This window comes from Pollachius pollachius (genome assembly GCF_949987615.1).
Source record: "Pollachius pollachius genome assembly, chromosome: 6".
Lineage (NCBI taxonomy): Eukaryota > Metazoa > Chordata > Actinopteri > Gadiformes > Gadidae > Pollachius > Pollachius pollachius.
This window is the reverse complement of record NC_136939.1, coordinates 2,217,149-2,244,527: the sequence shown is the minus strand read 5'-3', so window position 1 is coordinate 2,244,527 and position 27,379 is coordinate 2,217,149. Positions and strand designations below refer to the sequence as shown.

Here is a 27,379-nt window from a genome sequence, read left to right as displayed (position 1 = left end):
AGGCTGTACTCATTAATGTCAGTCAGCATCAGGTTTCAGTAGAGCTCTCTCCCTCTTTCTCTCTCTCTCTCTCCCTCCCTCTCTCCTCTCTCTCCTTCTCCCTCTCTCTCTCTTTCCCTCTCTCCCTCTCTCTCTCTCTTTCTCTCTCTCCCTCTCTCTCCCTCCGTCTCTCTCTCTCCCTCTCTCTCTCTCTCTCCCTCTCTCTCCCTCTCTCTCCCTCTCTCTCTCTCTCAGCAAACCTAATTACTCTTCTAGCCATGGCTAAGTGCACATCCAGGGAGAGAGGAGAGGACAGAGTGAGGAGGAGAGAGGAGGAGGAGGAGGAGGAGGCCAAGGTAGGTGCATCGTTGCGTGTAGTGGCCGCCCCTGACCTTGGCGTGTGGATGCAGGCGGCTGTGCTCCCGGTATTTCAGTTCTTTTCTGCAACGTGTGCGTTTGCATTCACACGCCAAGCGGCGGTTTCTGATGCATAAGCACATCAGGAAGAAAGAAAAAAAACATTCTCCCCCTGCCTTCTTTTATGTGATCGAAACAAAATGGGAGGCTCTTGAGACCGGGGGGGAGACGGGGGGGAGACGGTGGTCATTCTGCTGGGCTGATTGTGTCGGACCACCAAACAAGCGCTCCCCCATTCGTCAGGGCTGCACCCCCCCGATCTCCTCAACAAACGGACCCCCCCCCCTAGAGGGTCTCCAGGTTCCAGGGTTCCCAGGGGGTCCGAGCCAGACCCTTCTAGAACCTGTGTGGGGGTACCCCCCCCCCTCGACCCATCCCCCGGAACCTCTGCAGCTATGTGGGTCAGGTCGGCCCGGAAACACTAGCAGGCACGCACAGGTTTGGGGTTTGACTCCAGTGACGGTCTCACAGAACAAGGTCCTGAACCAGGTCTAAACCAGCTCCAAAACCAGGTCCAAAACCAGGTCCAAACCAGCTCCAAAACCAGCTCCAAACCAGGTCCAAACCAGCTCCAAACCAGCTCCAAACCAGCTCCAAACCAGCTCCAAACCAGGTCCAAACCAGGTCCAAACCAGGTCCAAACCAGCTCCAAACCAGGTCCAAACCAGCTCCAAACCAGGTCCAAACCAGCTCCAAACCAGCTCCAAAACCAGTTCTACAAACTGGTCCAAAACCAGCTCCAAAACCAGGTCCAAATCAGCTCCAAAACCAGGTCCAAACCAGGTCATAAACCAGGTCCAAAACAAGGTCAATACCAGGTCCAAAACAAGGTCAATACCAGGTCCAAAACCAGTTCTACAACCTGGTCCTAAACCAGGTCCAAAGCAGCTCCAAACCAGGTCCTAAACCAGGTCCTAAACCAGGTCCAGATGAAAAGACTAGTGAGTGTTTTGGAGTGCTACTAGTGTGTGATCCTTTTCTGGTGGGGCCAGGTTATAAAGAACAATTAATCCACGCATACATCTTGAGATGTGGACCTACAGCTTATACCTCACTAAAGGATCTCGGTGGTCACGTGACCGTCTCACCTGAACCGCTCCTACCAGAGAGGAGCCGCTGGGTTCACAGCCTCAGGAGGAATCACCACTTAAACCAACCAATACATCAATACACACGGAGATGAATCAAGGAATTAATGAATTAATAAGTAATCTAATAGAAAACATTAATAAATCAAGAAACAAAATAAACAGAGAAATGAATGAAGAGATAATAAAAACAAATAAATAATAGTGAGTGTGTGTGTGTGCGTGGGAAGTGTGTGCGTTCGTGTAAAGTGTGCGTGTGTTTGCGTGCGTGGGAAGTGTGCGTGCGTGTTAAGTGTGTGTGTGCGTGCGCAGCGACCACGTGGATGTGGTGGGACAGTGAAGGACGAAGTGACAGGAAATGCTATCTGCTCAGAGCACCTTGTCAGGGCTGACCCCTCCCTCCAAGACCGTCCCTCTCTGAGGCCTCCGTCCCTGGGAGCCTGCTGTCCCTCTCTGAGCCTTCTGTCCCTCTCTGAGCCTTCTGTCCCTCTCTGAGCCTTCTGTCCCTCTTTGAGACGTCCCTCTCTGAGACGTCCCTCTCTGGGACGTCCCTCTCTGGGACGTCCCTCTCTGAGCCTTCTGTCCCTCTCCGAGCCTGCTGTCCCTCTCTGAGCCCGCTGTATATATTTATACATACATCTTCATATAGAGAATGTATGTGTGTATTGTGTTGAGTATACTATATGTCACACTCATAGTTCACGTTCACATAGTTTATAGATTCATAGTTAGTAAGCACCACAGCGTACTACGAACACCAACACGGAGGCAGGGAGTTATGTGTGAATGGATTCTATTCATAAACTCAGTAGATCAGCACGAGGAGGGACATTGAAACGACATTGTTCCTACACCACCACATCTGTCCTTCCTACCCAGGCTTGATGAGCGGGGAGAAGGAGAGGGAGGGAGGGAGGGAGGGAGGGAGGGAGGGAGGGGGAGAGAGAGACAGAGGGAGGGAAAGGGAGGGAGGGAAAGAGAGAGGGAGTGAAAGAGAGGAGAGAGGGGGTGAAAGGGAGGGAGGGAGGGAGGGAGGAAGGATGAGGGAGGGGGGGGGAGAGAGTGAGTGAAAGAGAGGGAGGGAGGGAGGGAGAGGGAGGGAGGGAGGCTGCTGCTTTTAATAAACCACGAGGGGGGGACGTCCGACGCGAGTTGGCAGCGGCTGGGGTTTCATCTTCCAGCTCTGAGCCGCGGTCAGGGAGACTCAGCAGAAGATCCCAGCGCTGAAACCGGTTCACATGCCTGCACTATGAGCTGTTACACTGATCCTTACGCTGCACTGGGCTGTACGGTGTATTAGCTAGTCTATATGGTGTATAACTAGTCTATACGGTGTATAACTAGTCTATACGTGTATAACTAGTCTATACGGTGTATAACTAGTCTATACGGTGTATAACTAGTCTATACGGTGTCTAACTAGTCTATACGGTGTATAGCTAGTCTATACGGTGTATAACTAGTCTATACGGCGTATAACTAGTCTATACGGCGTATAACTAGTCTATACAGTGTATAACTAGTCTATACGGTGTATAACTATTGTTTACAGCGTAAAACTAGTCTATATGGTGTACAACTAGTCTATACGGTGTGTAGCAAGTCTATACGGCGTATAACTAGTCTATACGGTGTATAACTAGTCTATACGGTGTATAACTAGTGTTTACAGTGTAAAACTAGTCTATACGGTGTGTAGCAAGTCTATACGGCGTATAACTAGTGTTTACAGCGTAAAACTAGTCTATACGGTGTATAACTAGTCTATATGGTGAACAACTAGTCTATACGTTGTATAGCTAGTCTATACGGTGTATAACTATTCTATGTGGTGTATAACTAGTCAAAACGGTTTAATAGCTGATCTATAGCTTCACTAGGCTATTTAATACCTGATCTTATAAGTTATATAATACCTGAACTATAGGCTAAATAATAACTGATCTATAAGCTATATTATACCTGATCTATAAGCTATATAATACCTGATCTATACACTATATAATACCTTATCTTTAAGCTAAATAATACCTAATCTATACGTTATATAATTCCTCATCTATACGCTATATAATACCTCATCTATACGCTCCACTATGTTATATAATAGCAGATCTATAGGCTACCCAGAGCAGGTGGAGACAGAGAAGCTAAAAAACACTCAGGGAGGCAAAAAGATAGAGAGAGGAAGGAGAGCCAGAGGGAGAGAGAGAAAAAGAGAAGGGAGAGAGAGAGAGAGGAGAGAGAGGGAAGAGGGAGAGGGAGAGTAGAGAGAGAGAGAGAGAGAGAGAGAAGGGAGAGAGAGAGAGAGAGAAGGGAGAGAGAGAAAAAGAGAAGGGAGAGAGAGAGGAGAGAGAGAGAGAGAGAGGGAGAGAGAGGGAGAGAGGAGAGAGAGGAGAGGAGAGAGAGAGAGGAGAGAGAGAGAGGAGAGAGGAAGAGGGAGAGGGAGATAGAGAGAGAGAGAGAGAGAGAGAGGAGGGAGAGAGAGAGAGAGAGAGAAGGGAGAGAGAGAAAAAGAGAAGGGAGAGAGAGAGAGGAGAGAGGGAGAGAGAGTGGGAGAGAGAGAGAGGAGAGAGAGGGAGAGAGAGAGAGGAGAGAGAGGGAGAGAGAGAGAGAGAGGGAGAGGGAGAGGGAGAGAGAGAGAGAGAGAGAGAGGAGAGAGAGGGAGAGAGAGGGAGAGAGAGAGAGAGGCAGAGGGAGCGGGAGAGAGAGAGAGGGTGGGACAGACGAAGAGACAAGGTTAGAAGAGGTGAACACGGAACTGGGGACACTCTCTCTTCCTCCCTCCCTCCCTTCTCCTTCTCTAACTCGCACGCTCTCTCTCTCTCTCCCTCCCTCTCTCTCTCGTTGAGTTGCTTCCGCTGCAATGTTTGTTGTCAGAGTGAATCTGTATCCCTGGTGCACCCCTGCCCACCACGCATGACTGTGTGTGTGTGTGTGTGTGTGTGTGTGTGTGTGTGTGTGTGTGTGTGTGTGTGTGTGTGTGTGTGTGTGTGTGTGTGTGTGTGTGAGCGCGTGGGTCACCGTAAACAGACGGTATCATGCACCTCATTTCGCTTTTTTAAAAGTTGCCAACGGGTCGCGCCGGAGCTAAACTCCCAGGGGTGGAGACGCGCCTGGGAGCTCCAGGTGAGAACATTAAGCACACCCAGTCCCCCCGAGAGCCAGCAGGACAGACAGCAAAACAAAATGGAGGCTTTAATGAACACTCCACTGAATACGCTTCCTACCGTGATGTGAATACAACGTATGGCGCTCACGTATAAAACTAAAACACTGGTTAAATGACTGGTAGAGTGCCCATATATATATACACATATATACACATATATATATATATACATATATATATATATACACATATATATATAAGAGAGAGAGAGAGAGAGAGAGAGAGAGATAAAACTATTTATAGATATAGATATATCTAAAGTTACCTATACAGCGATAGATAGTGGAATGACAGACATTTATTGAAACTATCCGCAATTTTAAGTATATTTAATTGTGTATTTATTTTTGTACTTTTCTGTGAATCTAAACATACAACTGACATACACACACAATCCATTAAAGTATTCATATTTTAGAAGACTTTTGTGGCACTATGTTAAGCAAATGTGTGCATGTTTTCTATTTAAATGCAACAGCTACATTGAATACCTTAATACCTCCACTATTGATTATGAAAGTAGCTCACAGTGAACGAGCCACACAGTCCGACGGATTCAATTGATCCAAACAGTATCTATCGGTGATAGAAACTATCCCATCGATCCAAACCGTAGCGGTCTGTCGTTGAGGCTAGGCGAGGGGAGAGGAAGCCATAAGCTAGCCAGAAGCTAAACGAATTACGGCGGGAAAAATAGGCTCTCGTTCCTGGAAACCAACCGACGCGGTGGCTCCGCGGGTCAAACCGCTCCTTGTGAATTCAGAGGAAGAAAACACCGAGATCCGGCCTGTCAAAACAAGAGATATCAGACAGTGCGGCCAGCGGAGAGCCTTCCTCCAGCGCTCCACACGACCGTAACGCTGAGGGGCAGAGAGGTGCTTGTAGGAGGGGAAGGGGGCAGAGACACGAGGCACGGAGGTCCAGTACCGCTCTCTGGTGCACCGGGTCCCGTCCAGAGGGGAACAGAAGGCTCTTTAAAACGCTCCACGTTTAGAAAGAGAGCAACGATAAGAGAGCAGGTCACACAATAAACAACCCACAGCCAGGCAAAGCAGATTAGGATTTAGCTGGTTAAGAATATCTAGAACAGGCCAGCAGAGCACAGAACCACCAGAGAATATTCCAGAACAACCAGCCGCGCCAAGAACCTCTTTCCAAGGACGAGTCGATTCCAGAACTGCTATTCTCGCTTGAAACCAACAAACACTGCTTGGAAAACCGCAGAAGAATAGAGATGCAGTAGTACAGACAAATACAAACACAAATACAAAAACAGAACAGTGTTGTGTGGTCGTCAACGTGTGGATCAGTGCAGAGATCCTCACAACGCTCAGCTGTCAACCACCGACACCAAGTCACCAGTCATCCCCCAACACGAGATGGAAGTGAGGCGACCACCACGACACCACCACCACCACCACCACCACCACGACACCACCACCACCACCACCACGACACCACAACCACCACCACCACCACCACCACAACCACCACCACGACACCACCACCACCACCACCACCACCACCACCAGCAGCTCCACCTCCACCACCACTAGCACCTCCTCCTCCACCACCACCAGCACCTCCTCCTCCTCCACCACCAGCACCTCCTCCTCCACCACCACCTCCTCCGCCACCACCACTAGCACCTCCTCCTCCTCCACCACTAGCACCTCCTCCTCCTCCACCACCAGCACCTCCTCCTCCACCACCACCACCTCCTCCTTCTCCTCCACCCCCACCACTAGCACCTCCTCCTCCTACACCACCTCCTCCTCCACCACCACTAGCACCTCCTCCTCCTCCACCCCACCAATAGCACCTCCTCCACCCCCACCACTAGCACCTCCTCCTCCTCCACCACTAGCACCTCCTCCTCCTCCACCACCAGCACCTCCTCCTCCACCACCACTAGCACCTCCTCCACCCCCACCACCAGCGCCTCCTCCTCCACCACCACTAGCACCTCCTCCTCCTCCACCAACAGCACCTCCTCCTCCACCACCACTAGCACCTCCTCCACCCCCACCACCAGCGCCTCCTTCTCCTCCACCACCAGCACCTCCTCCTCCTCCTCTTCCACCACCAGCGCCTCCTTCTCCTCCACCACCAGCACCTCCTCCTCCTCCTCCTCCACCACCAGTGGAGCTGGGAGGTTTACAGCCTCATGTTCTCACGATGCCCGGCATCTCCACCACCACCACCACCACCACCACCACCTCCTCCACCGCGACCACCACCTCCTCCTCCTCCTCTTTTCATTTCAATAACAAGGCGCCGCCTCCCGTAGAGGAGGAGGCAGCGGTCCCATCGGCAATTAAAATCATGCCGAGACACGCTGGCGTTGTTCTGACACCTCCGTGAGAAACCGACCAATCAACAGCAACCGGAGCTAGCTAGCGCTCTCTCTCTCTCTCCCCCTACCTCCTGCCCTCCCTCTCCCCCAAGCTCTCTCTCACTATTACTCTCTCCCTCTTCCCCCCTCTCTTGCTCTCCCTCTCTCCTTCTCTCTCTCGCACTCTCTCTCCCTCTTCCCCCCTGTCTCCCCCTCACTCTCTCCCCCTCTCTTTTTCTCTTGCTCTCTCTGCCCCTCTCTCCCCTCTCTCATTTCACCCTCTCGCTCTCACTCTCCTCCCTCTCTATCTCTCTAAACTGTGTTTGGGATTACTCCATGAAGAGCCAGACGGATGCGGGGTTTCGAGGGAATCACGTTGTGGGAGAAGGCTGACATGCGGGGAGCTCAGAGCAGGCGTCTCGGCTCCTCTCGTCGCTCCAGCTCTGATAGAGCCGCTCGGCGACTCACAATGAGTCCAGACGCATGCGTGAGGGCCAGGGTGTTGGCGCAGGTAGGGTTTAGGGACGTGTTTTCACGGGGTTCGAACCCGGTGCCCTCCCGGCTCTTCCATTACACTCTCCCGTTCCTCCTCTCATCTCGACGCCGTCACCGAGCGTCACGGCTCAGAGAAGCCCGTGGGGGGGCTGTTGCTGGTCGGGGCGGGGGTGGGCCCGCAGAGTCACCCGTGTGTTTGTTTAGCATTGATTAAACACGGCGCGGGAGGGGTAAAATATGAGGCCTATTTACATCCAGAGGGTAGATAAAATACGGCTGACAGCGCGATCCCTCATCCGGCCTCGGCGGGCTTTGTTTTCATCGACCCAATTTAGAGGCCCGTACGTTTTATTACAATAATCCTGCTCGCAAATAAAGGAATTGATTAAGATTAGGCCGACAAATCTTGGCTCGTTTCCTGTGCTCTGCAGTTGTTAGTGATGCAATTAAACGCTAATGAAGGAGTCCTCTCTGTCCTTATCTTAGAGACGGCCGCCCTCCCCCTCGCCTGCTGACCGGGCCAGACGGCGAGGGGGAGATGAAGACGATGATGAGGAAGAGGGCGGTGCCTGAGACACTGACGTGACTCCGTCAATGCGCCCTCTGTTCGCCGCGGACTCTCATGTGCAGAAGGAATGCCGTCTCTCTACTCTCTCCATCCATCTATCTTGCCAGGGAGCCCGCCACGCTAATTTAAACGTGACTTGATGAATCAGCACATTCACCTCAAGGCAAAGTCGTTGCCTCTGGCTGGAAGATCCCAAACCACAGCGTAGCTCGTCTGGCTTCCGAAGCGACCGACCTGTGTGAGGGTGATCACCTATCCCATGCTAGCCCTAGCCCTCTGTCTACGCTGGGGCGGCCAGCCGCGGCTAACGGCTAGCCCGATTCCATTAGCACGGCGCGGGGATAAGATTAGAGGAAGCACTCTATTGTTACACGTTTTAATCTAAATAAATATTAATCTGACAAAATGCCTTGTGACAGTAGCCCAGGGCATTACAATTTTTTCAGAAAAATTCCCTGACCTTCAAAAAACATTTTGCAATTTAAAAAATAATAGCAATAATAACTACCCATTGTTAGCCTTTATCCACGCGCAAATGAGACAACGACTATTTGTAAATTGATTCAATTTATATTTTACCCGCATGGCAATGTCTGGTTATTACACTTAATACGGCCTAATGATTATTCATTAAGCACAGCCCCACTGCCAAGTCCCTCTGAATGCGACTGCTCATGTCTGCAGAGTGTACAGATACAGAACCGATTAGAAAGAACACAATCCCTTGTCCTAGGACACTCACACAGATCCGTATTATTCCTGACTAGCGCTCGGCTACAATAGCCCGCGGCTACAAGCCTGCGCCCATCAGAAAGGTTACTGCCGGGGGTGACGTAAAAAAGGTTATTGTGAAGCATAGAGGAAATTAATTAATGATCCTATTCAGAGCTGCCCGTGTTCCAGGGAGCCCGGCCACGCACCTGCTGGTCTCTCTGCAGCCAGAGAGACCAGTCCTATTCATTGCCCGCATAATCAGCCCCGCGGAACGGCAGCGGCTGGCGGAGACAAGAGGAATGTAGCGCCGTGAACGCCGCGAACGCAGCTAACGCCGCGGCGGCAGAGCGGACACGCTAGCTGGCCCCGGCTCGCGGCGCCAGGGCGATCAATGGAACAGGAAGTAGACAGAGAGGGAGAGAGGAGAGAGAGAGTTCTGGAGTATAAACACACACGGTGTCAGGCCTGCGTCTGGGCTGTGTCACCGGTCGGGTTCCACCCAGAGAATCAGGCCTTCGGGGGGGGGGGGGGGGGGAGACACAGTGGAATAAAAACATGACGCAAGGCAGAGTACGACTCCCTATGGATCCTGAGATAAGATGCGACGATGACCTTTAAGGAAACATTTGTAGTTGTTTTTATTTCATTCATAGAGATATATTTATATATATATATATATATATAAATAATTAAAGAGTGAGGGAGAGAGAGAGATTGGATGATTCCGCAGTTTTGTTAAAGATTTTCAAGCACATTCTCTTTCAGGTTCTGAAATACCCTCGAATGCATTGATGCCCTTGAAGAAACCATTTTGTTTTTTTCTAATCCTGAAGATATCTCCGCCGCGGCCGCGGAGGAGGTTTACGAACTCGAGGAAACAGAAGGGAGCGAGGAGGTCCGAGTGCGCCGGCACCAGATTAGCCAAACGGAGGAGAACGGCCTGATCCCAGCGCTCGGCGAGACACAGAAAGAGCTCTCTGGTGAGACGGCGTCCACGGCGGGCTCCTCATTGAAAGCGCTCGGCCGCTCGGTAACAATGCAACGTGTCTGATCCACTGGGAGAAAAGGGAGAAATCCATTATCGATCCCCACCTCGTTGAGGCTGAGAACGCCCCCCAGCAGGGCTGAATAGGGGCTGCTTTGTACCGGGTGAGGGGGAGAGGTGAGCGAGGGCAGAACCGCACCGACTGCTGGAGTCCTCCAGCGGAGTCACACACGCACGCACATACACGCACGCACACACACACACACACACACACACACACACACACACGTACGCACCCACCTGCACAGGTTCAATACGTCATTGTCTCAGAGCGTCGGCTGGGCAGCGGTGAAAGACACCTGATACCAGTCAGCGGCGTCGCTCCTCAACACTAGAGCGCTTTGTTTTGGGTTCATAGATCGACCAATCGGCTGTCGGCGTCCGTCTCACCAGCGAGGCGTCACGTCAGGCCGCGAGAGGCCGCACCGTGACAGCGCCAACGCCAAGCTCAGCAGAAACGCAGGGTGTGTGTGCGTGGTGTGTGTGTGTGTGTGTGTGGTGTGTGTGTGGCGCGTGTCGGGTGTGTGGGGTGTGGGGAAGGGTAGCGTCGCGGAACAGCAGCACGGATGACATTAGCATGTTTAGCATAAAGGTCCTCTTACCTTAGGCTGGGCACGGCGAGGAAAGGCAACCTTCGGATCAATCTGGAACAGAACAGGAGAAAACACGTTACACGTCTTATAGGTGTATACACTATAGATATATAAATATAAATATATACCCATTTATAAAATAACGCTGTCGAAAAAGAGGAAAAAACAAAATCTAAAGACATCAAAAACAAAACATTAACTGTTATATACATTTTGACGGATGCCCATATTTGGCCGTTCGCAAGTTGGGACTCCAGATTGGATTTATTGATTGAAAATGACAAGGAGAAAATGAAAGTCTGGGGCCGGGTGTCACCTCCGAACGATGAGAGAATCTCGGTGAATCAGCCGCGTTCTCGCCCTAATGCGTGTTATCTCATCAACCTTCCCGTCCGAGCCGGGGCAGGGGGGGGTTATTCTGTGGTTAAGGAGAAACCTTAACGAGCTCTGGGTTTGAAGTGAACGGGAACAGCGATGGCGTTTCATCGCTTGGATATACGAAACGAAACAAAGCAAAAAAAAAGAGCCAACTTTCAAACAATCTCATCCAAAATGACTTTTTGAAGGAGGCTTGGGGGCTGGGGAAGCAAACAGATCGAAATTGCTCTCTTGCAGAAAATGACTTATTTGTTGTTGTTCTACAGGATAAAGCGTTCCAGCTGCATACATTTCAAGTGTTTGCCTATAGGAAGCAATTCCAAAAGCCCGACGGTAATACAGCATGAACTGGGAATCATCGCCCCCGTGATTGGGCGTTAGCACCAGTGGAGCCCGGCCTGACGACATCACAGCCACCGGACCGCCGGGCGACGGCAAGTCCGCACGCACAACACAACACAACACAACACAAACGTCTTCCAGTCAAGTGATTCTCAACGCATTCCAGTCAAGTCGTTCAACTGCCGTGACAATTAACCCTCGCGCTCCGAAAAGCCGGAACGCTGTTGGGATCGCGGAAATAAAGAGCTGTTGTTCGGAACGTTTTGAACATGCGTTTGTGTTTTTACTTTGTGTTGTTTGAAACAACAGGCGGTTTGAACAGGACTGAGCGAGGCGGCGAGAGAGGGGGGACCGAGGGGCGAGCGAGGGGCGAGCGAGACGGAGAGAGAGAGAGAGGGGCGAGCGAGGGGCGAGCGAGGGGCGGGCGAGACGGAGAGAGGGGCGAGCGAGGGAGAAGACGGACTGAAGGTGGTGTGTTTGAAGGAGGGCTGTGACGGGTGGTGTCAGTGACGGGTGGTGTCAGTGACGGGTGGTGTTGGTGGCGGCTGGTGTTGTCGGCGGGTGGTATAGGATCAGGGTGGTGTCTGACGGGTGGTGTAGGTGTTGGGTGTTGTCTATAACAGCTAGTGTCTGTGATGGGTGGTGTCTGACGGGTGGTGTAGGAGACGGGTGGTGTCTGTGACTGGTGGTGGTGTCTGAAGGGTGGTGTAGGAGACGGGTGGTGTCTGTGACTGGTGGTGGTGTCTGAAGGGTGGTGTAGGAGGCGGGTGGTGTCTGTGACTGGTGGTGGTGTCTGACGGGTGGTGTTGACGGTTGGTGTCTGTGTCTGTGAGGGGTGATGTCTGAGACAGGTGGTTGTGTCTGACGGGTGGTGTTATTGACGGGTGGTGTCTGTGTTTGTTGGTGTCTGACGGGTGGTGTCTGCGTCTGAAGGGTGGTGTAGGAGACGGGTGTTGTCTGTGACTGGTGGTGGTGTCTGACGGTTGGTGTGTGTCTGTGAGGGGTGGTGTCTGACGGATGGTGTAGGAGACGGGTGGTGTAGGAGACAGGTGGTGCTGTTGACGGGTGGTGCTGTTGACGGGTGGTGTCTACGACGGGTGGTGCTGTTGACGGGTGGCGTCTGTGTCGGGTGGTGGCGGTGTAGCGTGCCTTGCGTGCGCGCTACACCTTCCGCGCCAGGTCAGAGCAGAGGCGGATGCGTTGCCGTGGTGCTGCCTTGGTGCCCCGTACTGAATCACATGTAAAGATTTGTTTTAGCACTCTGCTGCGGGCATAACCAATCCAAACTCAATTATCGGCCGGCGTATTTATAGAAAACACGATATGTTTTGAATACCAAGTCCCTACAGCCGCGATGGATCTCCTAATGCGCTCCTCTGTACTGCGTTTAGCCTGCACCGGGGATATTAAACTAGGGCCGCAGAACATCAACTAGACAGGCTTTTTTTCTGGTCTCCTGGATGGTTTTAATTCCCTGTGGTGCGGTTTTATCATGCCTCGCAGTGGATTCCGACAGAACGCGCGCGGCACTGAATATCACACACATTATCATACAAAAAAGAGGTAATAGTGTCCACAGGCCAAATTAATGAATACCATTTTAACATCTTCATTAAAAAATAGGCATGGACGTCTGGAAATGTGCAAGGAGAAATGATTCTCCTCACAAAGAGATGCAATCAAAATGGTAAAATATGGACTTTGTGGTCCTAATCTCGCTCCTACTGTGAATGAATGGTTGGAACGCGGCTGGAGTCACGGGGTCAGGCCTTAGTGTTGTCGGGGCTTCACGGTCTCATCAGGCCTTCTCTCTCCTCTCAGAATCCACCTGCTAACGACCGCTAGGCCGCATTAGCACTGACGCTAATTGAAACGTTCATGAAATGCTGTCCTTATAGAAGATAAATATTATTATTGTTCTGCGTTGGTAAGAATACGTTATCCCCATGCTATTTTTCTTTTACAAAAGCATCATCAAAGGTTTGGTTATAATGCAAATGTAATCGCATTATGTGAACAAAAGGAAACATTGTCGTTTCAAAATGAAACATTGACTACGAGATAAACTATACAAGAAAACCCTTCATTTACCAATCTCTTCAAAAGACTTGGATGCAAAAAGAGAATCTTAAGGATTCCCCACAAAGTGATTTAAATTGGATTTTATTACAGGAATAATGAATTGAGAATAAGGAGTTGAATGGGACAGAACAGACAGGGACAGATAGAGAGACAGACAGACAGCCAGACACAGTCAGACAGAGAGTTAGAGAGACAGGCAGTCACTCAGAGAGACAGGCAGACCCACAGAGAGACAGACAGACAGACCGACAGACCGACAGACAGACAGACCGACAGAAAATAGCCAGACAGGCAGACAGACAGCCAGAGTGAGTCAGACAGACAGAGTGAGTCAGACAGACAGACAGACAGACAGACAGACAGACAGACAGACAGACAGACAGACAGACAGGCAGACCACGATGTGTGTTAGCCCGTTGTCATGTGTTCCACAGTGAACCCCTGATCAATGCGTCCACAATGGGCCTCATGAACATTGAGCCGGTATTAAATATGCATGCTCTCTCAGACACGCCGATACTCTCTTTCAAATTAAACCAACTCGTCTCTGTCAATTGAGTCGCGCTTTAAAACAAATGCGATCGCTCGGGGAAAGTTCAGCCGACGCAGATTTGACTAACGATTAACCGCGGCCCGAACAAACACCTCGCTGATCCGATGTATCGACCCGCCGACGTCCGACTTCCGACGTCGAACAGAACCCAACGCCCCAACCCCCGTGGTTATCGTGGGGTGGTTATCCTGGCTCCGCCCCCCCTTGACCCTGTCTCCCAGCAGGCTGTAAGTGGGCCGGGCCGGGAGTCACGTCACGGTACCAGTTTATAACGGAAATGTGGTCTCATCAAGGCAGAGGTCCGGCCCAGGCCTAACCCAATGATCAGACGACCGGCCCAGGCCTAACCCAACGATCAGACGACCGGCCCAGGCCTAACCCAACGATCAGACGACCGGCCCAGGCCTAACCCAACGATCAGACGACCGGCCCAGGCCTAACCCAACGATCAGAGGACCGGCCCAGGCCTAACCCAACGATCAGACGACCGGCCCAGGCCTAACCCAACGATCAGAGGACCGGCCCAGGCCTAACCCAACGATCAGACGACCGGCCCAGGCCTAACCCAACGATCAGACGACCGGCCCAGGCCTAACCCAATGGTGGTTAGGCCTGGTAATTGTGTTGGTAATGGTGGTGGTGCTGGTGAGGGTGGGGGTGGTGGAGTTGGTAATGGTGGTGGGGTTGTTTAGCGAGGTACAGTTGGTAATGGTTGTGGGTCTGGTGTTGGTGGTGGTGATGGTGAGTGTTGTCATTGTTGTTTGGGTTGAAAACTGGTTCAGTATTATGCAGTCTCATAATCCACAGGGTCTTTATAATCCGGTCATTGTGCGGTGGGTTTGGTGGTTGCACCAGCAGAGGAGCTAACATGAGCCAGCAGCAGAGCTAACATTAGGCAGCAGCAGAGCTAACGTTAGCCAGCAGCAGAGCTAACATTAGGCAGCAGCAGAGCTAATGTTAGCCAGCAGCAGAGCTAACATTAGCCAGCAGCAGAGCTAACATTAGGCAGCAGCAGAGCTAACGTTAGCCAGCAGCAGAGCTAACGTTAGCCAGCAGCAGAGCTAACATTAGGCAGCAGCAGAGCTAACGTTAGCCAGCAGCAGAGCTAACATTAGCCAGCAGCAGAGCTAACATGAGCCAGCAGCAGAGCTAACATGAGGCAGCAGCAGAGCTATTGTAAGCTAGCAGCAGAGCTAACATGAGCCAGCAGCAGAGCTAACGTTAGCCAGCAGCAGAGCTAACGTTAGCCAGCAGCAGAGCTAACATTAGCCAGCAGCAGAGCTAACGTTAGCCAGCAGCAGAGCTAACGTTAGCCAGCATCAGAGGTAACGTTAGCCAGCAGCAGAGCTAACATTAGCCAGCAGCAGAGCTAACATTAGCCAGCAGCAGAGCTATTATAGCCAGGTATTCGCCCCCAGCGAGCGCTTGGCATACACAAAATAAGCAAATATTGTCGCATACGTTCACCCAGGCACAGTAATATCCATCCCTGGCCTCGCTCCCTGCAAGGGCTCCTGCATGAAAACCTCTTAAATGATCGATCATCCCCTTGAAAGTATCAGTTACGTGGAGTATTATTAGTATCACACGGGCGTTTGACCGTATCAATATTATTCAAATGGTCGCAATCATTTCGTATTGATAATGCAACTGTTCTCCCCCTCCGCACTCTTTGAACTGTGTGCCCCCCCAGCAAAGATACAGACAAACCCCTTTCTACAGACTGTACTGTTAACATACACTATAGTACAGTTAACATACACTAACATCGCTAATACTGTGTGATCTCTCTCTCCCTCCCTCCCTCCCTCCCTCTCTCCTCTCTCTCTCTCTCTCTCTCTCTCTCTCTCTCTCTCTCTCGCTCTCTCTCTCTCTCTGCGATCAGGGGCGAGAGAAAGTGCATCATATATATATATCAAGAGGAGATCTCCCACAACAGCTTCCTATCTGCAGGCAGCACCTGGCTACCAGCTCCCTTCCCGTCTCTGAACATCTGTATATCGACAGTTTAAGACTCCTTCCCTTTTCAACTTAAAAAGACTGAATTGTGGTGTGAAGTTTTGTGTGCGTACAAACTGACACTGGGTGAGGAGGATTTCTACTGAAAGAGATCAGAGGCGACTGTATATGGGAATAATAGATTTAGTATAAACACAACAATGTGTATCTATATGTGAGCGCATACAGGCGGAGAGGAGCTGTTGTGGTCGTCATCTTTAACCATCAGATGCATGAACCGTTGCGTGCTTCCCCCATTCCAGCGTGCGCTTTGTGATCTGAAGTGAAAACAGCAGGTATTCCCACACCGAGACACAAACACAAGACGTTTCATCTCCTAGAAACACATCAGCTATCCGGGCCCGGAGAGGGAGAGGGAGAGGGAGAGGGAGAGAGAGAGAGAGAGAGAGAGAGAGAGAGAGAGAACAAAAAAGAGAAAGAGAAAGAGAAAAGGAGAAAGAAAGATAAAGAGATGGAAAGACATATAAAGAGATATAGAGAGAGGGGGAAGGGGAGAGACAAAGACAGAGATAGGAGGCGGAGAGAGAGACACAGGGACAAAAAGAGACAAAAAGACGAAAAGAAAGAAAGAGAGCCGGAGAGAGACAGAGTGATAGAGAGAAAAAGAGAAGGAGAGACAAAAAGACGAAAAGAAAGAAGCATCGCGAGAAGGACGGAGAGGGAAAGAGAGACAAAGATAGAGGCAGAGAGAGGCAGAGAGAGACAGGGTGAGAGAGAGACAGGGTGAGAGAGAGACAGGGTGAGAGAGAGACAGAGTGAGAGCGACAGAGAGAGAGAGAGAGAGAGAGCGAGACAGCAGTTGACAAAAGCCGGCCGTCCGCTCTGACATTAACAGGGATGTCAAGCAGAGTTAAGCTTCCCCATCACTCGGCTCTCCTGGTCTCTGAAACATCTCAAAATGTCTGAGAAGTGTCTAGAGAGCGGACAGCCCCCCCCCCCCAATCCACCACCCCCCCACCCCGGCCTGCTCTCTCTCCACCCTCCACACGCTGAGCATTGACCTGGCCAAAGTCATCCCGTGAAGACTCCCTCCACCGGACGACGGGGTGTTTACCTCCAGGAAGCCCTTCGGTGGCCACCCCCCCCCCCCCCCCCCCCCCCCCCCCCCCCGACGGATCATTGATTATGAATTGGTATTCAGAATGGCGCGCCAATCCGCTCCGATCGGTACGTCTCACTGCAAAGATACTTTTACATATCAGCGCGTTATTCGGGGAACCATCTGCCAAGGACAGCGGAGAACGCAGAACGGGAGGAACAGCGGGACTAGAAACTCCTTCCTCTCGGCTCTAATAACGGGAATGTTGTTTGTTGCCGAGCGGTTCTCCTCCCGTGCCGTCGTCATGTCCTCATTCACAAAGCGTCCATGTTTTATAAATGGGACGCCGGCTCAGGAACAACGGATCAGGGAAAACTGAGAATATGTTCTGGGTTAGCAGCATGTGTGTTATGAAGCCCCAGGCACCTTTTACCTCATGTCCTCCTCACACACACACACGCATACGCACATGCACACAGGAAATCACACACACACACACACACACACACACACACACGCACGTGCACATGCACACATACATACATGCACACAGGAAATCACACACACACACACACACACACACACACACACACGCACACATGCACACGCACATACATACGCACATGAACATGCACACATACATACATGCACACGCATAAGCACATGCACATGCACACAAGGAACACTCACACGCACACAAACACACACACATGGGCAAACACACACACACACACAAACATACACACACACACACACACACACACACACACACACACACAAACACACACAAACACACACAAACACACACCTGGGCTCCTCTGTCCCAACAGGGGGCCTGTTACGGCCCAGCGACAAGGCACACATCCTGGGGTACCTCTCACCCACACACCGGGGAGCCCCATTTATATCACCACATCCTTTTGTCACATCATGCTGCTAGCCTCGCCACTGCTGCAAGAGACGCTGATGCTAGCCATGGTGCTGCTAGCCACGCTGCTGCTACTGGTGCTGCTAGCGTGATGCTGCTAGCGATGCAGCAGCAAGCCATGCTGCTGCTAGAGATACCGCTGCTAGCCATGCAGCTAGCCATGCTACTTGAAATGCTGCTGCTAGAGAAGATGCTAGTAGTGATGCTGCGGCTAGCCAGACTGCTGCTAGAGACGCTGACGCTAGCCATGCTGCTACTGTACCGCTGCTGCTAGCGTACCGCTGCTAATGGCGCGTGCGTCGGACCCCCTCTCACAACGGGCCTAAACGGCACCAGGGGGAACTCTTTATGCTAATGGCCTGTGCATTAAGAGCTAGTTATGGCCTCCGCAATTAAAAGCGCAAGGTAATCAAGGGGAGGAAGTGTGTCTTCCAAGTCTGCGGCGGCAACACAGAACCTGGGAGCCGGCACCACCTGTTCTGAACGCTCAGACGAGAACAAGAGGCCGCGAGAACGGGAGCGCGGCTCAGACCTGTGCCGAGCGGTGGGAGAGCTTCTGTCGTCCTACACCAGCTCCTATACGGCGCCGCCTGGCCGCTCCACTCAGCGTGGAGGAGGTGGGCCGCTCGGAGGGGATTTGTCATCCACACATTAAGAGCGGGCGACGAGCAGAACAACGGCGTTTAAGAGCCTGGAACGATCGGACCCGCGGAAGGGCCGCACGTTACACATAATGAAGGACAGGGAAGAGGAGGAGAGACAATGAGAAAGGAAAATAAATAAAGTATGTACGTATACTGTGCTCCCCGCTCTTATCTTTGTTTACGTAAAAAATAAATAAACTATATCTGCATGTATATGTACTCCGTACTCTTACCTTTATTTATTTACGTACAAAAAAATAACGATAAAAGATACAAATAAAGAGTCATGACGGAATAATTCTAATGCAATATTAAAGAAAGAAATAATGCAAACTACTGCAATTAAAAACAGTGGTGTTGTACGCGCTCTATGGTACAGATGCGTGCGCTGACTCTATATATACACACGGCATCACGAACCAGGCCAGCGGAGAACAGGACGGGCTCCGACCTACATCCTCCCCCAGCCTCCACCCAGCCTCCACCCAGCCTCAGCCTCCACCCACCCACAGCCTTCACCTTCCCACAGCCTTCACCTAGCCACTGCCTCCACCCACCAGCAGCCTCCACCCAGCAAAAGCCTCAACCCACCAACAGCCTCCACCCAACCACTGCCTCCAACCAGCCACAGCCTCCACCCAGCCTCCACCCGACCCCAGCCCTGCCTCCACCCGACCCCAGCCCTGCCTCTGGATGGGCGTGGAGCCATCGGTCCCTGTCACACTCCTCCTCATGCATTATCTTCTGGGGCAGGGATTTTAACCCGAGACCCAGCTGGTCAGTTGCTTAGCGATGCACCTGCTCCCTGACGTTACACACACACACACACACACACACACACACACACACACACACACACGTGCACACACAGACAGACGCACACACAAGGACGCGCACGCACACACACAACCTGTAAACAATGTGGGCCAGTGTTTAATAACGCCGATGGCTGACGTTAGGCAGTACGCTGACTAGCTCTGACTAGCTGGTTAAGGGGCTCTCCGTATTTAGGTTGGCGACCCGGATACGAGGAAATGGAAATGAGCAAACTGATGTCAGGTTAAAGAGAAAGTGTGATTTTCTTCTGAATTCACGTTTGACCTAATTACGTCAAAAGTACCCAGTATTATTCATAGCTCTAAATCAAGAACACTACACACTAGGATTACTCAATTAGGTATATTCAAGCAATGGTCATTGCACACATTAATTGCATTTCTAATAAGCCATAATATTTACCCATGCTTTTAATATTTTTTTCATGTATTTTTATGTTTTTTTCATGTTAACAGCATACCCACCCGTGTGTTTTTACACATCTTAATTCTTAAAGCAATGAATTCACCTCAGGGAAAAGATGAGCAAAATATGCAGTTGTCATAAGACTCTGGACTTAAAATACCCCTTCAAGTTATTACAGAGCCCAAAATAAAAAGCCTCCTCGCTGCCAGCCGGCGTGCCGAGAAAACGCCTCACCATGCCAGGACTGTGGAAACCAGCGCTGGACAAAGAGACCCCACAACTGTCAAGGTCAGAGGTCAACACTTTAACATGAAGAAAGGCCGACACAGTAGCTCTGGGTTAGCATCAATCAACCCCGCACCGTTCCACCCCCTGTGACGACATCGGGGCAGGACCTCTGGGGTATAGGTTGTAGGTTCAAACCCTCATGCAGTCCAACCTGCTGCAACCCCACAGCAAGATGACCCCTGACCCCTACCTGCTCCCCAATGACCTGTCTCTCGACTGTCAAACACCTGACTTGCTCTATAATACTCTGTCTGTGTACTGTCTTAACCCCTACCTTGTCCTTAATGACCTGTCTCTGAATTCACCGTTAGTCACTTTGGACTAATACATCTGCTCAAAGACTAAAGAGGGAACAGAGATATCATAAATAAGTAAAGAGAAAGTTTGCTCTTCTTCAGTCTTCTAAGACAGCGGTTGAGGCTGGATAAATGAACCCGTTCTGAGGCCAGGGAAAGCGATGCCCGGTGTACATCGCGAGTGGTAATGGCTGTAAAGATACCGACGCATCCTCTGTAGTTCAACACCGCTGGAGAGAGTTAAGGCCCCTCTCGTAAAACTACAACCTCCTCCGGAGAACACTCAGAAAACGGCCGGTCCCCGAAAACACAGAAACCCCTGGAACCTCATACCATTTATAACCAGTGTCGCTCTTAATCAATTCACCACAAATCTGAGCACCAGAAACAAAGAGCAACAGGCTTTGATATAACCTGTGTGCTGGTGCAGCGTATTACCTATTTATTACCGCATACACTATTCATAATTGTGTGTTCTGCTTAGTGGAGCAGACAACGTGTCTTTCTAAATATATCTGCTAAGAGCCGGCTGGATGGGAGCTGCTTCCTGTAGCCGCTAAGCTAGCACAGCGTGGGGCTTCTCAAACTACCAGGGGCGCTTTCTGTAGGCTGGTCGATGGAGGCTTCATATATATATATATATATATATATATATATATATATATATATATACCTTCATATCATCGGTATTCTAAGGCGTCTGCGTTCGCTTTCATCACCAATGACACGCATTAGCAGATTTTTTTTTTTCTTCATCTCACAAAGTCAAGTTCACAAACCGAGAATGTGTGTGTGTGTGTGTGTGTGTGTGTGTGTGTGTGTGTGTGTGTGTGTGTTGTTGGTTCTATAAATAAAACAATTATAAATAAAAATAAATAAAATAAAAACTGCGTTCTAATTTTCAGTAAATGTTTATTTAACACTTTTTTTTCATTTATTCAACTCTAATTTAATTAATTTAATGAGAATAAAAGGTTCAAATATAAGGCCAATGTCAAATAAGTTAACCAAAAATAAATAGATATCGCTCAGTTATTACGTGTGTGCCTGTGTGTGTGTGTGTGCGTGCCTGTGTCCGTGTGCATATGCACCCGTGTGCGTGTCTGCATGTTTGCGTGTGCGTGTGCATGCATATGTGTGCGCATGCGTTTCTGTGTGTGTGTGTGTGTGTGCATGTCACGTGGTGCGGGGGGAACATGAGCTCAGTGAGAGTGCACGTGGCTGCAGTGGAGGCAGAAGGGGGCGTGTCCACATGCAGAAGGGGGCGTGTCCACATGCAGAGGGGGGTGTGTCCACCTCCACATGCAGAAGGGGGCGTGTCCACATGCAGAGGGGGGTGTGTCCACCTCCACATGCAGAAGGGGGCGTGTCCACATGCAGAGGGGGGTGTGTCCACCTCCACAGGCAGAAGGGGGCGTGTCTCCTCCACAGCCAGGAGTTTAAAGCCAACACGAATGTCGTTCCCCCACCGGTCTGAACGCGGAATATGAACGTGTGAAACTCAACCTGAGGCCGGCGGCGGGTCGACGACGGGATGAACTCGGATCCGTTTTATGTTTTAGGATCTAAAGAGTCGATAACACGACGAGGTGTGTTTACCACGCAGACACACAATAAAAGCCCTAAAGTGGGCATCACCTGGTGGCCCTTGGGGGCAACTGTGAGCCCACTGGGAGTCCCACTGGGAGCCACTGGGAGCCCACTGGAAGCCAACTGGGAGCCGACTGGGAGCCTATTAGGAGCCCAATCGGAGCCACTGGGAGCCAACTTGGAGCCTACTGGAAGCCAACTGGGAGCCGAATGGCGACAGCAAACTAAAGTGGGCCGAGGTGACAGGGCGATGGAGGAGGAGAGAGACTCACCGTCTTTGAGTCTAGTTCGTGGTGCGGTTGAGCCAAGACTTTATCCACGCTGGCCGCGTCCGTAAACGTTACAAACCCAAACCCTCTGCAACAGAAGAGAAACGCACACCGTCAGCACAGGGTTAGCGGAGAACGGGCCATCAGAGCTGGACGATAGTGGACAAGAGTGTCGTCAATTAGCTTGGGCGAAAAACCACTATGACGCAACAATCGGATGACTGTCTCTAGCTTGTCTACGTTTCGGTGTCCGTCCCTATTCAAATAAACCTTAAAAAATAAATTCATTAAATGAATGAGTGTTCAAGCATTGTTTCGGCCCGCACAAAAAGCAACAGCAATAACAATGCTCGATCAATCCGTGGTGTTGGATAAATTAGATCAGTGTTAAGCAATAATCACGCGTGTTATTAAAAATCCACATAGATGATTAGCAGCGATGGATAACGCACGGGACAGTCGATGTCTGCAAGGGTAAATTATCTGAGGACACACACACGCAAAACACGCACGCGCGCGCACGGACACACGGTGGTGCAATCACAGAGTCAATGTCAAAAATTGCATTCGGTCGCAGCATCCCAGCGCTGATCATTTAGAGCTGATCTGACTCGCTGTGCTACTACACGCACGTACACGTGCACGCGCGCACAAAACACACAAGCACAGCAGGCACGGGAAACACACGCTTGCATACACGTACGGGCACACAGACTCGTGCACACACACACACACATACATCACACACACTAACACACACGTGCACAAACGCGCCCGCGCGCGCGCACACACACACACACACACAAACACACTGACACACATACACTGTGGATGGATTTCCACTAAACATCTAGAAAGTAGCGGCGTGTCGCGTGACTCTGTGGGAGAAAAGGCGCGTGTACCTGGAGCGCTTGGTCGTGGGGTCCCGCATCACCATACATTCCCGGATCTCCCCGAATTTACTGAAATAGTCTCTAAGGCTGTCTGTGGACACAAGGAGAAGAAGACACGGCGGGGGTCATTTCACACGCACGTATACGTGCACCGCCGCTGTCACCGCGATTCAAAAAACGCCCCGCGATGCGCATAGGGGTCGAATAGAGGACTTGGGATGAACACAGATCAGAAATAACACACACACACACACGCACGCAAAAAGACGCACGCGTGCACGAACACAAACACACACACACACACATCCCAGATCCAGTGCACGGTGCTGCACAGTGCACACCAGAACACACATCACTAGTGCACAGTGTGCACACACACGACATACACGCACACACTCACACACACAACAACACACAACAACACACAGCGCCATTACAGCGTCCACCACACCGGACTGGGTTCGGCGGTCGGCGGTAACGGGGAGAGCGTACCTGGTGAAGTCTGCCAGCTGAGTCCTCCGATAAACATTTTACTGGAGGAGGAAAACACAACACAAGTCAGTCCAGATGTCAGCTCGGCCATTTTGACGACTAACTACTTCTAAAAGCGCCCTTAAAAGGAACCGAGAGACTAAAGTCGTCTCCGGGGGGGCTGGCGACGTGTCTCCGCCGGCTCTGGCGACCCTCGGTCCGGACGCGAGGCGGGGAAGTGGCCGCGGAGAGAAATAGAGGGGAGCCGGGGAGGCGAAGTGCGTACACTGCCCGAGCGACCCGCCGCACGGAGCTCCGAGAGTGCGCTATAAAAAGATCTGCTCACAGTCAAACAGTCGCATAACACATAACGCCTTACCCCGGATCATGTTGTGAGTCGTTTAGGCTTCCAGAGGTGGCTTGGGTCCCGTCCGCTTCCATATCTAACAAAAACTAGAGGCTTCAACTACAGGAACAGACGCACAGCTACGGCAGGAGATCTGCAAAGCCCCGCTATGAGGATAGGACTGTGCCGGGGATGAAGCGTCACACGTGGGATCAGCAGCCGTGCGCCCTCCCCTCTCTCCCGGTCCGCTCTACAGGGGGCGGAGCCTCGGCAGGCAGGGGGCGTGTCCGCAGCAAGGCAGGGGGGCGTGGTCTCTGCCCACGAAGGGGGGCGGGGCCTGCGGCTGTCACCTAACCAATACAATTGACGTCAATTGAGACAATCTGCAAAGCAATCCGCCCATTGGTCATAAATCGCCCGTGAGTGTGAGTGTTTGTTAACAATGTTGTAAATTTAAAACCCCCTGAAGGGCCTGAGGCGTGCACCCGATAAAGGGCAGAGACATAAACAAAATAAAGTGTATATTCTGCAAAGTAGAGTTTTTAATGCCTTTTATATTTCGTCATATTTTCTTTTCTTTTTTTTTACAAAGAATAGAACTGGCTCTCTGATCACGATTGTCACTGTATCTGACGGAATTACCTTTTAAAAAACTTTTTGTGTTTCAACTCCTTGCTTTGATTCAAGGTCTGTCGTTCAGAACAACAACAACATTGAGAACTTAGAGAGCGATCCACAAAGGTGTCTGTTGCGTTGTGGCGTTGGTCACGTTTCTCTCACTCTTATACTTAAACAGTAAAGGGGAGTGAAACACATGCACGGTCACGCTCTCACACACACACACACACGCACACAGCCTTACACGCACACATGCACACCCACACATACATGCGCACAACCATGCAAAGAAACACACGCAAACTACTAACTGTTTACGGATAGCAATGATGGATTCATGTCTTTTATTGGGATATGAAATAGAAGTGTTGTAACATTTCAAGAAACCGCAAGTATTGTAGTGCCTTTAAGGTCAAGTTATTTATTAAATAAACTTGAAGACTGTGGGGTAAAATCCATATCTCGGCCGCACGGAAACCACAAATCACACGGCAAGTTGGTTGTCTTTGTAGCTGACACAAAGGTGCCACAGGATTCGCCGATTACCGGACATAAATCAGAATTAAAGAAATTAAAACTGAGAACCGAGGTGAAAAGCTATCTGGGATTAAATTAAGAGATATTTTGAAGGTGGAACATTATATTGTGCTTCTGTCTTGAGTGTAATTCCTTACTATTATCATGAAAGGTCACGTGGGACACGTGGGTGAGGTCTTTATGAACAACAGGAGTGATGAATTTCATGAGAGAAAACATGATCGAAAAGAAGTAGGTTACGTTTAAAACCAAACATCTCAAGCCTCACAGAATTCATCCTCTCATCGTCTCCGGACCGCGGCAGAGAGACATCGAGCAGGAAGGCTCAACGACACACTCCGACCTCTTGACCTTTGACCCTTTCGACCTTCCATCTCAAGGTCACCCAAAGTCACAGCCCCCCTCGATCACTAAGGTAGATTTGTTCTCAGGTCCGTCGCTGTTATGTTTCAGAATTTTGAAACCAAAGTACGATTTATATTTTAGATTTGAGTTTTATTTTATTTCTTTTGCATGCTGGCGGTACGCCAAACAGGTCTTCACCTCAAACAACGACTGACAAGCAGCATAACGGTGTGTGTGTGTGTGTGTGTGTGTGTGTGTGTGTGTGTGTGTGTGTGTGTGTGTGTGTGTGCAGCTTCTACCTGACACAGATCTACGTCCCAACACGGGACACGCACTGGAAGCGTTGCATCAGACGGGGAGAGATGCTGACTCTGCTGACCAAACATGGATACACTCAAATAAAGTGTGAGCAATAACAACAGTGACACAAAACGTTATCGTGGGTTTATAACGTTAATTATTAATCACATGAATACACACATCGATTAACCAACGATTGAGGAGGTTAACTGGATGTCAGACAACAGGTTTATTTCGTTGATATAAAAGGTGTGATTTAAGGATTTAAGGAAAAAGTGAGAGAAACTTCTACTTTCCTTATCGTGTCATAGGTTGTGTGTTGCCAACGTGGAGCCCTGAAGTCGGTATTTAGCAGAGATCCTAGCGGGGATTCACTCGTTAGGATATGAACCAGGAGGCCCTCAACGCTACAGAAGGGTTTTATTTTTAGTTTCTGATGGAGTCATCTGCTACACAAACGTGACGTAGGCCTCTGTGTCGGAGAGACGGTCCTGAGTAAAGAGGCCGGTGACGGGCCTGATTTATTACATCAGTTTAAACCCTATGGAGGGTTTTAATTCTATCGATCGCATTTGCATGCACTGCGGGAATGAAATAATGTCTGCCTCCCTCCACACGGAACGTTCAAAACATATAAAGACCCGAGGATATTTGCCATTAGAGGGAGGGTTTGAAGGTTGAGCTCTCAGAAGAGGTTTCTGTCTCCCTCTAGTGGCCGTTTACCGCTCCTACCACATCGACTCTGACGGGGACTGAGATCTGAGGAGGAAAGAGAGATATAAGACGCTAAACACGGTTTCGCTTCCTGTTTGTTTTCCTGGATCTGGGTCATTCCCCGGATCTGCATGTGTAGAACATGTGTTAAATACCAAATTCCTTTTTTATTAAGTGATCTAAAACTAAAGATAACACACCCTTTACAAAATGTTAATTTGACAAAACACTATTTCTCAGTGGTAATTATTCTTTCGATGTATTCCATATTATAGCGTGATAAAACAATGTAAAATGAATAATTAGTGATTTTTTGTCTATTCCCTAAATTCCAATATAAATTGTAGGACCTTACCAGTTCTAAGTGGATAGCAAATTGTATTGCAAAAGTTATTTTGCTTCACAGTATATTCAAAGAAATGTTGCACCTACAAGGGGAATTTGTTAGAGTCAGAGGATCTACTGTATTACATGGTTGGTGGTGAAGAGTCAAAACACACACACACACACACACACACACACACACACACACACACACACACACACACACACACACACAGACACACACACACACACACACACACACAGAGTGGGAGGTTGGTAGTTCACATTAAAACATTAGCGTATACTGATAAGTTGTGACGTATCATAATATAATATTAGTTATAAAATAAAATAAATACTGTCAGATTCCCTCTACTTCTACTAATGTCATGATATACTTAACTTGACACTCAAAGACACTTCACAATGGCAATAAATAATGCATTCATAAAATATAGCAACGCTAAAATTAGTAAATTAAATCAAATGTGACTAAATGTGAATGAGTACATCGTTAAACGTCAAAGTGTCCTTTATTTTAATCCAAATTTGTGAAGACGGAAGATAAAATAACAGATGTGTTAGTTTCACGGCCTGTTTATATGTGTGTGTTTGCATGTGTGCATCTGAGCTAATGTGTGTTTTTATGTGTGTGTATGTGTGTGCATGTGGGTGCCTTGTGTGTGTGTGTGTGCATGTGTGTGTGTGGGGTGCCTGTGTGTGTGTGTGTGTGTGTGTGTGTGTGTGTGTGTGTG

The 27,379-nt window shown here is 49.9% G+C and overlaps 1 protein-coding gene across 1 annotated transcript in view; it reads right to left on the bottom strand.

The window, feature by feature from the left end:
• LOC307077553 (RNA-binding protein Musashi homolog 2-like) overlaps positions 1 to 23,954 on the bottom strand; it is a 138,739-nt gene extending 114,785 nt beyond the window's left edge. Inside the window, exons 1-5 of the mRNA XM_079738981.1 lie at positions 23,820 to 23,954; positions 23,462 to 23,502; positions 22,979 to 23,060; positions 22,080 to 22,164; positions 10,416 to 10,457 (exon numbers count right to left, since the gene is read on the bottom strand). Coding sequence (XP_079595107.1) covers positions 10,416 to 10,457; positions 22,080 to 22,164; positions 22,979 to 23,060; positions 23,462 to 23,502; positions 23,820 to 23,881 — 312 coding nt within the window. The 5' untranslated portion in view covers positions 23,882 to 23,954. The remainder of the gene's footprint in view (positions 1 to 10,415; positions 10,458 to 22,079; positions 22,165 to 22,978; positions 23,061 to 23,461; positions 23,503 to 23,819) is intronic.
• Positions 23,955 to 27,379: the final 3,425 nt, after the last annotated feature.